The 14,669-nt window shown below is 49.3% G+C and overlaps 1 protein-coding gene across 1 annotated transcript in view; it reads right to left on the minus strand.

The window, feature by feature from the left end:
- The window catches only part of JADE2 (jade family PHD finger 2), a 62,274-nt gene that overhangs the window by 16,115 nt on the left and 31,490 nt on the right, over positions 1–14,669 (minus strand). Inside the window, exons 4-6 of the mRNA XM_009995791.1 lie at positions 14,305–14,474; positions 4,643–4,854; positions 234–401 (exon numbers count right to left, since the gene is read on the minus strand). Of these exons, the coding sequence (XP_009994093.1) occupies positions 234–401; positions 4,643–4,854; positions 14,305–14,474 (550 nt within the window). The remainder of the gene's footprint in view (positions 1–233; positions 402–4,642; positions 4,855–14,304; positions 14,475–14,669) is intronic.

The raw sequence follows: 14,669 nt of genomic DNA on the forward strand, positions 1-14,669 counted from the left end.
CAACTCTGCACCCTTGAACTCCACCTCTGTGCCCTCCCTTAATGGGGCACCACAGGGCTGCTAATTAAACACACAGCCCAAGGACTGATGAGCACCATGGCTCTGGTCTCGGCACGGCTTGATGATACAAACTGGACTTGCTGTTTAGAACATGAATTAATATCCTGGGCTGAGAACTAGAAACCAAGTCCGTGCCCATTCACGTGTCAAGAGGAGGTTGGAAAACATCTTACTTCAGGTATCCATAAGGCACAGCTAACGTGGACCCATTTCGTCCCGCTCCGGGTGGGCTTCAGCGCTCCCCCCCTCTTGGGGCACAGCAGACACTTGGGCTGGACGCCGAGGGCGCAGGTCCGGCACAGCCAGCTCCCGATGGGCACCTTCAGGATGCCATAGCATGCCTGCATGGACACGGGAAGCAAGGTTAGTCCCAGCAGCCTTGGAAGAGCATCCTCCTGGATCTCCTCCTTCACTTCCACCTCTTTTGCTACCACCGTATCCAGGCATCGTGATAAGAAACAGCAGATGTGAAGCAGCTCCACGAACATGGACAGCGAGGTTGATTCTTCCTTCCTTGCTGCTCTACCTGTTTTCACATGGATACTCATGACAGATAAATACATCCTGGCTTTTAATTGAAAGCTACGTTCACAAACGTGCTGGGCATCACGCATCAGGCACCTGCCTGGCTCTGAGTTGTGGTGGAAAAGCAACCAGGCTGCTCTATCAGGACCCCCACAGCCCCGGCAGCTCTGCACTGTGGACATCTGCCCACTCCTCTCCTGCCTGTTTCTGAACAGCCACCAGACCCACGATGACTCGGAGACGTCAGGAAAAACTCTGCAGGGAAAAACTCTGAGGGAGCAGAGGGCAAAAAGCCACAAGCCCATGATTGAGAAAGCTGGGCACAGTGGTTACACACCCAACCCGCCTGGAAGGGAAGTGAAAATAACTACAGAGAGGTTAAAAAGGGGAAAATGACGGTCATTAATAGAAATGAGAAGGGAGGAACCCTGAAGGATGTTAAATCTAAAGGGTGATAAATCTAAAGGAGGCAAGGACAAGAGCTGAAGGACTCGGGTGCCCCTGGAACTCCCCGATAGCGCAGGATGCGGCAAAGCCAAAGCGCTTCATAAATATTTCTCTCCCGTACTTGGGGAAGAGCCAAATGATAAACCCTGTCACATAATGATGATGATAAAATACTTTCCACTTCGGCTGTAACTTATGACTATATTAAACAGCTCCTGCTAAAACTAGACAGTTTTTAACCGGCAGGTCTTGATAACTCGCTCTTAAAGGGTTTCCAGAGAGCGGAAGACAACTGCCTCGGGGCAATGTCACTATTTTAAGTGAGGAGATGTAATTAATTCTGGAGCTGGCTGCTCTGACATCCCTCCAGAAGGCAAGCGGGCCATGCCGATAAGGACCCCCGGCTCTGTGGGCTGTAAATTGAGCCCAGGCATTTCTCAGCTCCCCTTCTTTCAGTTCACCTCCCAGAGAGAACAGTTTTTCATTGTGGTGCTGTAGGTCACTGTCACTGTGGGTGACAGGCAGAGATGCACAAGCATGGGAAAAGCTTTTCCTCAGTCTTTACTGGCCAAAAACAGAATTTATAACAGGGCTTTAGGTTGCCCCAAAGCACAAAGAGACTCTGATGGTGATTTCCAAGGGGAAAAGGCCACTTCATGAACAGTTTATTGGGATAATAAGGAATTACACGAGGCAATATTATTGCTGTGAGTCTACATGGGTCAGAGAGATTTAACTGTGTGTTTCATAGCGCCTCCAAATCTGACAGATAAATCATTTCTGTAACAGTTTTATAAAGCATCTGATTTAGTACCAGACAAAAATCAGCCTGGTGTGTACTACCAGGAGCATAAACTGGCAGACTGACCTCAAAATCTCAGAGAAAACAGGAATTATGACCAGGTGTGCATCTCTAGCAGAGTCTTGGCTCTCAGTTATTTATTGGTAGAGGTTTTAGAGCAGCTGAAGGTGCAATTTTGCTCCTAGGAGCGAATACAGGGTCTCTGTCCCAGGACCAGAGCGGCTCTGGAAACAAGGAGGGTTATCAGCTGAACATGTTCCCTGTCCAGTACAAGTCAGAAGATCCTCTGGGAACACGGAGCCAGAGCAATGCTGAGCAGGAGAAGGGCAGCTATTTTTATATCTCTGCCTGTCACGGGCTCAGTGTGACCAAAAAGGGGGCACCAAAAAAACAAGGAGGATGCCGAGCCACAGAAAAGCTTGGTGTGGTCCACATAACAGAGGGAGGGGGCTTGGCCATGTCCCCATGCCAAGGAATGCGAATTCCATAATGACAGGAACAGGGCACAGTGGCTGGAAGCTGATGGATCATTCCCGTGTCAAACAGAAGTGCGATGTTGCCACCACGAGACCAATGAACCACAAGGATTTAGCAGTGTAGGGGGGAAGATTCCTCCTCACTTTCCAAATGAAGACTGCAAGTGTTCTCCAAAAGCTACACTTCACAGGAATTAATTAATAGCAAGTCTCACGGCTGCGTTACGCAGATGAGATGATGACAACAATCCCTTGCAGCACCAAAACCCACCAACGTGTGTCTGAGCACAGCCCTGCCTGCCCCTTCCCACTGGGAAGCAGGAGGACCGTGTCCTGTGGGACCCCAGCTTCCCTCTGCTGCTCCCCCAATCCATGCAGCCCATAGCATGGGCACCTGGTCCCTTTCAGGAAAGCATCATCTCCAGCAGGTCTGGGACACAGGGCTGATGAAGGCATGGGAAAGGTTAGCTGAGAAACATGATCATAGAATCACAGAATGGTTTGGGTTGGAAGAGAATGTAAAGATATTCCAGTTCCAACCCCTGCCCTGGGCAGGGACACTGTCCTCTAGACCAGGCTGCACAAGCCCCATCTAACATGACCATGAACACTTCCAGGGATGGAGCAGACACAGCTTCTCTGGGCAACCTGGGCCAGTGTCTCACCACCCTCACAGGAAAAAATTTCTTCCTAATGTCTAACCTAAATCTCCTCTTTTTGAGCTTAAAGCCATTCTCCTTTGTCCCATCACTCCATGCCCTAGTACAAAGTCCCTCCCTGGCCTTAGTCTAGCTCCTTCAGATACTGGAAGGAGCTGTAAGGTCTCCCTGGAGCCTTCTCTTCTCCACACTGAACAATCTCAACATTCTCAGCCCATCTTCATAGCAGAGGTGTTTCAGCCTCTGATCATCTTTGTGGCCTCCTCTGGACTCGCTCCAACAGCTCCATGATGCCGTGTAACACCCTGGGCTCTGGCAGCTTAGGGTGTAAATGAGGGCAGAGGTTAGATCACAGCCAGCTTATGGGCTGGAACTGGGCTTAGGGGCTGGACTCTGCTCTCTGAAAACAACAGAAAATCTCCTATTTCATTCAACAGCCTTGAAACCCAACATGTCCAAAGCAGAGCCCACGGGGCTGCCACGATCCATAGGGGCCCAGACACAGTCCATATGTCCCCATGGCAGCCCTACTCAGGTGGACCACCCCCTTGAGCCCCTGCCCGGCAGCAGTGTCAGCCCATGACCTGACATTGCCACTTAGGCTTGCTAAAAAAAACCAAAACAAAACAAAAAAAAAAACAACACAAAGAAACCCAAAACTCAAAGCTGAATCATCCTGGTATTTTGTGGAATCTGATTCACTGATGGAAACCATTCAAAACACCCACCTCCCACAACTATAGATATCTCCAGCGCTCTCCCACGTCCAGGAAGCACTGATGGAAAAGCTGCCCAGACAAGGAGCAAATGGTTTGCTTCAGAGGAAAAAAAACTCCAACCCTTCACTCATAGAGGGTGAAGCCCAGGAGCTGCCACCATTGTCCCAGCAATACACAGTGCTTCAACCAGCAATACCTCCCTGGACCCATGTGGGAACCAGGAGACCCCCGCATGGCTGCCTTCTCCTTGTCAAGGTTTCTCCAAGCACAGGAGCCCACAGATTCCCCCCAGCAAGGCCCTGAAACATTTGCATTCAGTTCTAAAAATAAAATTATTTCCCTCCAGGCAGCAAAACAAAATGAAATCCTACACTGGTACATTGGGGAAGCTGGGACAGAAACCCTGCCATGTGAGACAACATTGAAGGAGCTGGAAGGTCCCACTGCCCTCAGCCTAACACCATGAAGGAGGCTGGAGGTCCTGGGAATTCAGACCATTTCCCTCCTAGCCTACCATGCTGCTGGTCACCCCTGGGTGCTAAAGGTCCTGTGGCTGCAGTTTAATAAAGAAAGATGGGTAAAGAGAGAAGAATAAGCCCATTTATGGAAGAGGAGGCATAAAATAAAATATCACAGAGAATGAGGAGGAGGGGGCACAACAAGCTTGCAGGAATCAGTTTTCAACCTCTAATTGTGTATTTCTGTGGGCATTTATGAAGGTCTGGGGCTAAGAAAGCAAGGAAGCCAAGTCTGCTGTCTGCCTGCTACCCAGGAGCCCCCTTTGCTGTCCACATACACTCTGGGAATCCATCAGAAAAGCTCAGCGCGGATCTGGAGCAGCTCAGGGCAAGGGGGAGGGGAGGAGCCCAGAGGGTGCATAGAGGGAACAGGTCTATAGGTAGGTCAGGGGGACAGGGACACAGCGTGCTGTGCAGACAGCCCAAGCCTGCTCACCTGGTGCACGCAGACGTTGCACTTGTCACAAAAGACCATCTCGTTGCCGTCCTCCCCCTCGGGCGAGCGGCAGACGTCGCACACCACGTCCTCGTCGTACTCGATGCCCAAGCCCTCCTCCGTCTCGATGGCCATGTTCATGTTCTCGTAGCACATGGTCTCCAGCTCCTCCAGCACTCGCTCCAGGGTGATCTCGTCCAGCTCGGGCTTTTCTGCAAGGCAGAACAAACTGATGACCACCTGCCTTGGGCAAGCGTTTTGCAAAGGGTTTTAAACTGGAAGTCAGGAGGCAAATCCAGGGCGATGGACAAGGCAGCTGTTCAGGAAACGGCTGCTTCTAGCTGGGGATGCAGTTTATGTTTCATAGACAGCAACAAAATATTGCTGCTGGCTGAGAGGAAAGAAACCCTTTCAGCTGAAGCAATGCGGATAATTAGGTCTGACAGTTTAAATGGTCAAGGAGACAACTTTTGCAAAGATGCTTTCTGCAGCGAGGACTACGACAAGCTTTGGCAACACCAAGTCAATGCTTTAATTGTTAAGGCTGAAAATTGACCCTTTTAAGGCCAATTAAATGAAAATGTGAAACTGAAGCCAAAGGCTGAAACTAAAAGACAAATAGGGTTTTTTTTCCTGTTTGGGTTTGGTGGAATCAGAAGGTCAGACACTACTGTGTCATATTTTATTCCCCCCATACTAGGATCTTCAGTGGAAAGAAGTAGACAAAGGTGCTTTACCAGAGTTTGGCTTCTCCAGACTTACAGTCAGGAATATGAAGCCAATAACCAGGAGAGGCTTTCTCAGAGCAATAACCTCTAGCAGCAGGATAACTGGCCACCGCTATGGGGGGGATGCTGCCAGGAGCTCAGCAGCACCAAAAGGGTGCCAGGGTGAGAGTTGTCCCCAAGGTGCTGCCTCTCACCCACCCACAAGGATCCTGGTGCCACAAATGCAATGTGAGGTCACTCCAGGTAAGGGGGACAAAAAAAAGAAGGCAAAAAATCTGTCAGCAGCGGGAGAGGGGTAACAGGCAGAGTTAAGTCCCCACTGCACCCCTATCTCCCCATGAGCACAATTTCATCATGGGGATTGAGACACAAGCAGGATGCAATAAAAAACATTTCACCTTTGCATTTCATTTGCTTGTATGATCCATGATGATGGCTGAGGTGCTCCAGAAAGCACCAGCCAGTGGAGAAGCCTGACCCACGCTGCTGTCCACCTTTCTTGTTGCAAAGCAACCAGAGAAAATATCTCATTTATGAGCAGAGAAGGGGAAAAAAGGCTTGAGGCAGTACTAATACCAAGCAGGTAATTAAACTTTTAGTGAGAAATTTGCCATGCTGGGCATCTCTTGAACCGCAGCGTGATGTCCCTGTCCCAGGCAGAGCTCTGGGAGGGGTGAGGCACGGGGGTCCCAGAGGCAGTATTCCCAGCCCCCCCAGCTGGACGATGCCAACAGAGGCTGCACCTTCCCCTGATGGCCCCAGACTGGCTGGACAAGCTCTGTCCAAGGGTACAACAACCCCCAGGCGAGCTCGGCAAGCGAACACACCATTGTCTGCCTTTTTGAGCTCTTCCCCAGTGCTTTACATTGGCACGAGTTCCCTTCGCTTGACAAGTCTCTGCAAACATCTAGCCTGGCATTTTCCATGTCTCTGTCAAGTCTGAGATACCATCTAAGCCAGACAACACTGCTCCCTATCACAGCCCTTCCGTGCTGGGGCTGCTGTGCTGCAACACGCCGAGGAACCTGACAGTACCTGTTCTATTCCCCTGCAACCCCAGGATCTTTGCAGAGCCCCAGGCTGGCACAGCCTGCCCAGGGCTTGCTCTTCGCTGGTTGGATGGAACAAGGCAGGGAGTGGGTTACAGATCAAGTCAGTGCATTAATTTTGCCTTCATGGTGTCCCTTTATAAACACATCACCAGTGCTGCACTTGCTGGATGGAAAGCTGCGAGTTATGACTTCATGCAAACATTAGGTATAAGCTCTTGGTCAGTGTTTTAAGTGTACATCTGTGACTATGATCCCGGGCACTTAAGAGTCAGCCTGAAGTTACTCCTTTTCTCCCAGCATTTCAGGCTCTACTCCTTCTGCTCTTCTGGAAAGCAGAATGATCATTAAAGTATTCCTGGTGCTTTTTCCCATGCACTTTCCAGAGCCACCCTGTGTTCAGGGAAAAGGGCAGGCAGAGAGGAAGGAAAGGGAGGGGGGTTTCCACAGGAACCATGACCCAGACCTGCCCACAGGGTCAGGATGGCTCTGACATCACCAGGATCACACTGATAGCACCAGAATTGCACTGGCATCACTGGGATCATGCTGGTATCAGCAGGACCACACTGGCATCATTTGGATCGTGCTCACATCGCTGGGATTGTGCTGGCACCACCACTGTCAATGTTACACCTCAAATGGAAAGAACCAGCTCCCATCCCACCTCCTGCATTTTCCATCCCTGGAATCCCTTTCTAACCCAGGCATCACCATGCCTGGAGATAAAGTCCCCACTGGACCCAGACTTCTCACACTGGAGCAAGACCAGCACCCTGGCAGAGTTTCCTCATCAGCCTACATGCAATGTAGCTGTTCTACTGTTACATCAAAAAATATGGATCTCTGCCTCCCTCCCGCATGCACACGTGTGTGCTCTCACACTCCATTTAGATGTAATTACATTAGGAATTCGTTTGCCAAGTGCCATTCAGAATACCTTGGAGCTTATTGAATTGACAATTGCACTTGATGGGGATGAAGCGATTAATCGCTTATGAAACACTAAACAATGGGGCCTGGGGGTGAAGTGCTTTTCCATTTGTGCTCCATTTATCTCCTTCTGCATCATATGAAGTTTGTGCTATTAAACTCCATTCATAAAATTGTCATCTTTTTGGCTGTGAAAAAGTCATCTGTATTGATTGTGATGACTGATTTTGCTAAACAGCAAAAAAACTCCCAAACTCCACCAAAACACTCCCTGTGTACAGGCACAAGTGACACTTATTGCCCCCAGAAGGAAGAGCAAAGACCCAGATACCAATCTTGGTGACAATGAATAAATCCAGCAACTTCCAAGGAGTTAAGTTCCACTTGAGAACATCACCAGGACCATGGACTCTAACTGCTGAACAAAAGAAAGACATTTTTACCCGGTGAAGATATACAAAAGCCTTCTATGAAAGGTGGGGAGATAAAGAAGCTTTTCTGAGCCTGTGCAGAGGGCAGCATCACTGCAAACTGCTCCATAGCTTCTGTCTGGAGGGACATTGGCAAAAGTGAGAATTTACTCTCACAGCAATATGCTAAGTTGTGTCAGGGCAGGTTTAGATTGGATATTGGGAAAAATTCCTTCCCTGAAATGGTTGTCAGGCCCTGGCACAGGCTGCCCAGGGCAGTGGTGGAGTCATCATCCCTGGAGGGATTTCAAAGCCATGAAGATGTGGTGCTGAGGGACCTGGTTTAGTGGTGGCCTTGGCAGTGCTGGGTTAATGGTTGGACTCAATGATCTTAGGTTGATCTTTTCCAACCCAAAAGTATCTGATTCCATGAATATCAACGATTTGGAACCACATTCAAAACACTAACACAGGAGTGAAAGGCTCCAAGTTCCATCACCCCTTCCAGGAGTCCTTTTGTATCCTCTGCCCATTAACACTGAGCACATAAACCATGACTGGTTCTTGACATGATCACCCTGGGACAGCCCCAGTCCCACCCTGCAGCCAGGGAGCACTGCCTCCCACTGCATCCCAGCTGGAGAAGAGCCATCCTCTCCTGTCCCAAGGCAAAATGCTGGTGGGCAGCGCATGCCCAGCCAAAGGAAGAATCCCTTGGAGAAGGAAGGGGACTTTGCTTTGGAAATGGAGGAAGAGGAGAGGCGCCAGACAATGATGCACAGCAGAAAGTCTCCAGATCTGATTCAGGAAAGAAAAACATGTAGGAACCCAGCCTTGCATTTGAACTTTGCTCCCAGCACAAATCTCTTCCCTGTATCTCTGCCACTGGGATGTGCTGTGATCCCTGCAGCTCCACAGCCTCCCAGCACCCTTGTTTATCCTGGTGGGCTCCTGGGGAGCCCAGCCATGACCCCACACACCTCAGCTCTCCCTGACCTCCCAGCTGCTGTCCATACAGCACCCAAAACACAGGATTTAAACATTTATCCTGAAGGAGCTGGGATCACTGGGCTGGCACCAGAGTCACAGCACCAGGTCTGGGAGAACCACCAGGCACATTCCTTTACACAACGCCGCTCTCCGTTATAATTGTTTCTGTAATATCCTAATTTATGTGGCATGAAGGAGCAATATTCTTCTGCTAAATGAATTCTCAGCTACTCCTTATCGTGGTGTGAGCTGACTCACTGAGCAGGGAAGAAAAAAAATACAGCTGGGGAGCCACCTTTCACAAAACAGAGACCTACTTCTGACTAAACTGCGCTCCACTAAAATCAACTTACTGAAACAATAAATCCTTTACCCTGTGGAGAATACCTGGAGATAAAACAGCTCATGAACAAACAGTCATTAGGACTGCAGGCTGTGCAGTCCATTAGCTGATTCACAAGCTGAAAAACTTGGGAGTCTATTTTTCAGTAAATACATAAATGAGCAAAATTACTGTGCTTTTTTAATAAAAATAAAAAGGAGAGCACTTGTGGGATGATGTAGGCTTCTCCCTAATGTCTTTGAAAAACTAAGAGTGAAAGGACACTAGCTCCCTGATGGGGTTTTGGAGTATAGAATGGGGACCATGGGCTCCTGATGGTCCTGCACTGGGTGAGTTACTGCCAACCTGCTGGCCTGGGCTTCTGCCCCTGCAAAGCTGTGCAGAGGATCCCTTCCCCCTTGGGGCCTGGAAGAATGAAATCAATCCAAAGTTACAAAGCACTGGTTAGATGCTACAACTACGTTTAAGCACCACTGTGAAGAAGGATGCTCTGGGAAAAGCAGTTTGCCTCTGAATAAGGCCAGGAGCTGAGCACCACCAAACTATGGGGACACCTCTTCTCCAGTCTGGGTGCTCCTGTCCCAGACATCCTTTGGGAAGATCAGGGGATGACAACCACCTCAACACCACACTAGCAACCTGGGACACCCCCAGGCACCTCTAACCCATGGACCACAGTGCTTGGGGGATCCATTTATCTCTCATTATGTGTGTGTATATATATATAGATGTAAAATTATAATCAGACCTTTAACCTAAGGTGTGACCAAACAGAAACATGCAACCTTCATGAGCTGAGCATCCCATAAAACTCCCAGATATTTTGTTACAAACACAGCCTGCTATGCACTTAAAAGGTTTACAGGAACCAATTATCACCCCTTTCTGCCACCCACCAACATCAATTATTGCTCAAATTTACGATGATGACAAGATGTTTTAGAAGCCAGTTTATAAGCTGCTGTCTCTCTCTCTCCAGCGATGTTCAGCACTGACAGAGCTGTCCTGGAGCACTCCTGATGAAAGCTTCCATGCTCCATTCAGCACCAAAACTCCGGGTATTGCTGGAAACTACTGCAATTACTGCAAGGGATTTATGGAAATAGCAAAAAGGAAACCTGACATAAAACCTGATTGTGTTGAAAACCGTGGAGGCAAAATGTCTAAAGCTTCTCTTGCTGATTTCCAACCCTGCTAATCCATACACAGAATCACAGAATGACAGGATGGTTTGGGTTGGAAGAGACCTTAAAAACCATCTAGTTCCAACCCCCCTGCCAGGGGCAGGGACACCTCCCACTAGACCAGGCTGCTCCAAGCAGCGTCCCAAAAGGATGAAGTGGGATGGGGTAGACTTGGATAAGGACTCCCAGGACTGCCAGGGAGGCAAGAATCTGCTCTCCATGTGCACTGAGCACACCTTCCCCAGGGGTTACTCCACCGACTTCAATGTATCCCACGTCTACTTGACCAACCTCCCCTCCGCCAAGGGAGGCATCAGCTCATTAGCACACAGACATATCTCAAGTATGCAGTGATGAATTCCCCCTGGAGCTTCAAAAGCAATAAATGTGACCTTTGCATGTTCCTGCCATAAAATACCAGGAACACCTCCAGCTCCCAAGATAGAAGCTGTGGTGGGCATATGTGAGCAGCATACACCATATGGATTAAGTCAAGGGAATACTTAGTAACTTCGACTCTGCCTTCAGTAAAATTTATTCCGGCAACGCTTTCAGCAATTTCTTGAGGATTTTCCATGTGTTTATGAAGTGCCAATCACTGCAAAAAGATCTTCCAGCCTTGCCCTTTGAAGACTCTCCAGCCCTACTCTTACAATAGCCTTGGACTTAGCAGAGATCACAAAATACAGCATAAAATGTTAATATAAAACCAAAGACTTTCCTCTAAAAGGAAAGCCTGTGCTGCCTGGAGTGGTACACACATAAATGTGGTTCTGGGTTTCATTCAGACTCCTTCAGACCCACTTCTTTTACTATCTCATATTGCAGCAGCAACAAATAAAACATTTAGGCATGCTTAAATATTGATTCCATCCCTAGCACACACAAGTTCTTTAAATGGTACGTGTCTGCTGAGCACAGTAACAGCTACTGAGGCATCTTACCAGGGGCTTTAAAGCTATTTAAAGTTATCTTATGTGAACAAAATCTTGCTTTTCAGAGCAATTTCACCTAATTGGGAGAGGAGCTGACAGAGCTATCTGGAGAGAGCTGGAGCTATCTGGAGGTTTATCTGATCTTGGGTGATAAAATTCCATCCTTGGGGTGACCTAAAAAGGACTGGAAAAGGCATGTGCTACGTGGATCAACGGCAAAGCGAGCTGGATGATCTCATAGGTGTTTTCCAGCTCTCCTCCCCACCGCTCCTCAAGAGCCAGTCAGAGATCAGGGTCTTTCTTTGTCATTAAATATTTTTGGAATGACACATTGTGCCCCTGGACTGGCCAGTGACAACAGCTCAGCTAAACACCCAGGAGGAATTTAAACTTCTGCCTATCTCTTGATAACTCCTGACTTCTCAGAAGAGGAGGAGAGGCTGCAATTCTCCAGTGAAGTTATGTTAATGAACTCAGAGATTAGCAAAGCTCCTTTGGAAATCTGAGTACGTCATTAATGTCGAGGGCTTCTGGGACAAAGAGCTATTTATGGGCTGCCTTCAGACCAACCCAAGCAGGCGGCATCTCCTGCGATGGGGGGTGAAGGGCATCCAAATCCCACCCCGCTGCATGGCTTCTCCCATATGGGAAGCAGAGGGAGCAGAGCCTCCATTCTGACACAGCACAGGAGGTGAGCAGCCATAGATTTGCTTCAACAGCCTTCTTTTGCCTCAGCACTTCCACGGGCAGGGTAAGGCATCCTCCAAAGAAGCTGGCTGCAGCCCTGATGCCCCCACAGCCCGTGGTCCAGCCCCTGGCACAGGTATCTTGGGCAATGCCACTGTGATCCCACAGCCAGAAGCACCAGCATCCCCACCTGCCAGACCCCCATCTCCCCACGGCCCTGGGGTTGCTCATCAACACCACAAATTTTTCTTTTCAAGTCACTGCAAAAACTGCACTAGCCCTGGCACTGAAGTAAGGAGGACTGGGGCAAGATAACCAGAATCCTTAGGGATGAAGCCACATCCAGAGTGGATTCCACACGCCAAATACTGGTGTTCAAAGCTACTCTCTCCCCAGCATGCTTAAGACTCGGATAGTAAAGTGCTCTTACATCAACAGAAATGGGCTGAGACTCAAGTGATGAACACAGGCTTTGCATCCACCTCTTCTAGAATCCCCTGGGCTGGTTGTTATCAGGAAGGCTCAGGGGCTTCATCAGAGACCGTGGTCCCACCCAGCATCTCCCAAGGACCATCTTTGAAAAAGGTGATAAACAACAAGGAGCTGGAGCAAGAAAAATGCAGCTGGCTCAAAACTGCACTGAGGGCCAGTGGCAAAGCCTGAGCTGTGTCCTGACATGGGGTGCAGGGTGTGCCTGCTGGGATGCTGCCACCCAGCCCACCCAACACACCTGCACAGAGCAAGGTGATAGGGCTGTGACAATGCTCAGGCTCCCCTCCTAAATCCCACCTGCTCCCAAAGTCGTGCTGCTGGTGAAGCCACCTCTCCTCCCAGCCTGCTCCCACCCCAACAGCACTCAACCCATCTCAACCTTCCAGCTCCCCATCAGCATGGGAACTCCACATCTGAAAGGCATTTCACACACTGCATTTGTAACCTAGTACTTTGAAAAAATAATAAAGCCAGCCAAATTTAACCCAACTGAGCTGAAGAAGCCAAACCTCTGCTTGCTAGCTTTCAAGAGACCAATGAAACATGGGGAAGTGGGAAGTGGACATACAGACAAGCCTTCTCTGGGGCCCAGAGACACCTCTGATGGTCAACCAGCTGTGGAGATGGAAATGCAGCAGGAGACACAGTTAAAGCACAGTGCAGGCAGAAGGATGCCCAGCGTGGTACAGGCTGTTTTCCTGGTGCAGTGATGGCAGCTGTGCAGCATCAGAAGGGGTGGATCCTTTGCAAGGATCCTCAGGCAAGACTGAGCTGCTGAGCCTTGCCCAGGAGCACCCTCTGCTCTGCCCAAGAACTTGACCACAGCTGCTGCTGCCTCCAAACCCAGCTGTGCTAATGACAGAGCTGAGGCTGCTAATAAAGGACCAGTCAATGAGGGCAAAGCTGACAATGATTTGCTAGCGATATTATGGGCTCCACAACACTGAGATTTTGGGAAATCCCATACAGGATACGTATCACAGATAAGGAGCCAAACTCTAAAACCAGCCTCTACAATTTCATCAAGGTCCCAGAGATCATGGTAACAGAATTGCCTTGTAAATCATTAGTACAACAGAAGAACAGAGATAATCTGCAACCAAGATCCACCAATGTGGTTGCCAACATCAGAGCCAGTTTATGCTCCCTGGAAGTTGATGGGACTGACTCTTACTGCAAATACCTTGCTGAACCTGGCTGCAGGGCTGAGCCAGCTGGCTGTGAGACAGCATGACCCTCCTGTCCAGCTCTGCACGATCCCATCTGCTCCAGCCCATGGTAACATACTTTGTCCCACCCTTGAAAGACCCCTGCCACGGGGAGTGATGCTTCATGTAGGCACACTTCAGCTCTCACCAACCTCACAAGGTGCATGTTTCATTGCGCTGCTGTTCTTACCTGTGCAGCGGCACCCAGGCCACAGCAAACCTTCCCTAACAAGGACTGGAAAATCCCTCCAGTCTGGCAGGACTACACACCCACGTGTCTCTGCCAACAGATTTGCCCAGCAGACCGTGCTAATCACTAGTGCCAGTGGTCAAATTCCAAGTCCAGGTACTTGCAACTCAACCGAATTGCACTGATGGGTTTTAAGAATGTGCAGTGATAAAACAACAGTGGTGCAGGCCACAGGGTGCTGTGGTAGAGACAACCCAAGACCAGCATTTCTAAGAACTGCACACTTCTACTAGGAAGTCCTCTTTCCCCTGACCCTGTCTGCCCAGCTGGCTACAGCTGGAGAAACACTGCAGAAATGCTTTCAGATGGGGCCAGTCAAATTAAGAAGAGTCAGGTCAACACACCCATTCTGACCAACACCTCCTCCTGCTTTTGTTCCATGGGGTTACTTAAAAAGTTGGAATGCCCTCTCTGGGATGCCCAGGCAAAGAGAAAAACAACAGCAACACTCACCCATCTCCTTGAGCTCCATATTAACAAGTTCCAACCAGTAAGCATCGAGCTCATCCAGGTCATAGCGGCTCATTCCTTGCAAGTAAGTCTTTGTAGCCTCCGAAATCTCAGAGCCAGGCAGGCTACTTGGTGAAACCTGTGAAGGTGAGTTTTCCAGCTGGGGTATGATCCTGGAAGAAAAGAAGGAGAGGCTGAGAAAGAGCTACAACTTGGCAAAGTCTCCCGTTTCTTGCCATGGATGGTGCACGCCACGTACATGCCCATGCCCAACTCCAAGAGGGAAAGCAAGCCCAGCAAAATAAAAGTGGTTTTGTGCTGTCATCTCCTGTGCCTCAGATCCTTGGAGGACCACAACTTGGACACAA

The sequence above is a fragment of the Chaetura pelagica genome, unplaced genomic scaffold (assembly GCF_000747805.2).
Source record: "Chaetura pelagica isolate M959 unplaced genomic scaffold, ChaPel_1.0 scaffold420, whole genome shotgun sequence".
In the NCBI taxonomy this organism is placed as follows: domain Eukaryota; kingdom Metazoa; phylum Chordata; class Aves; order Apodiformes; family Apodidae; genus Chaetura; species Chaetura pelagica.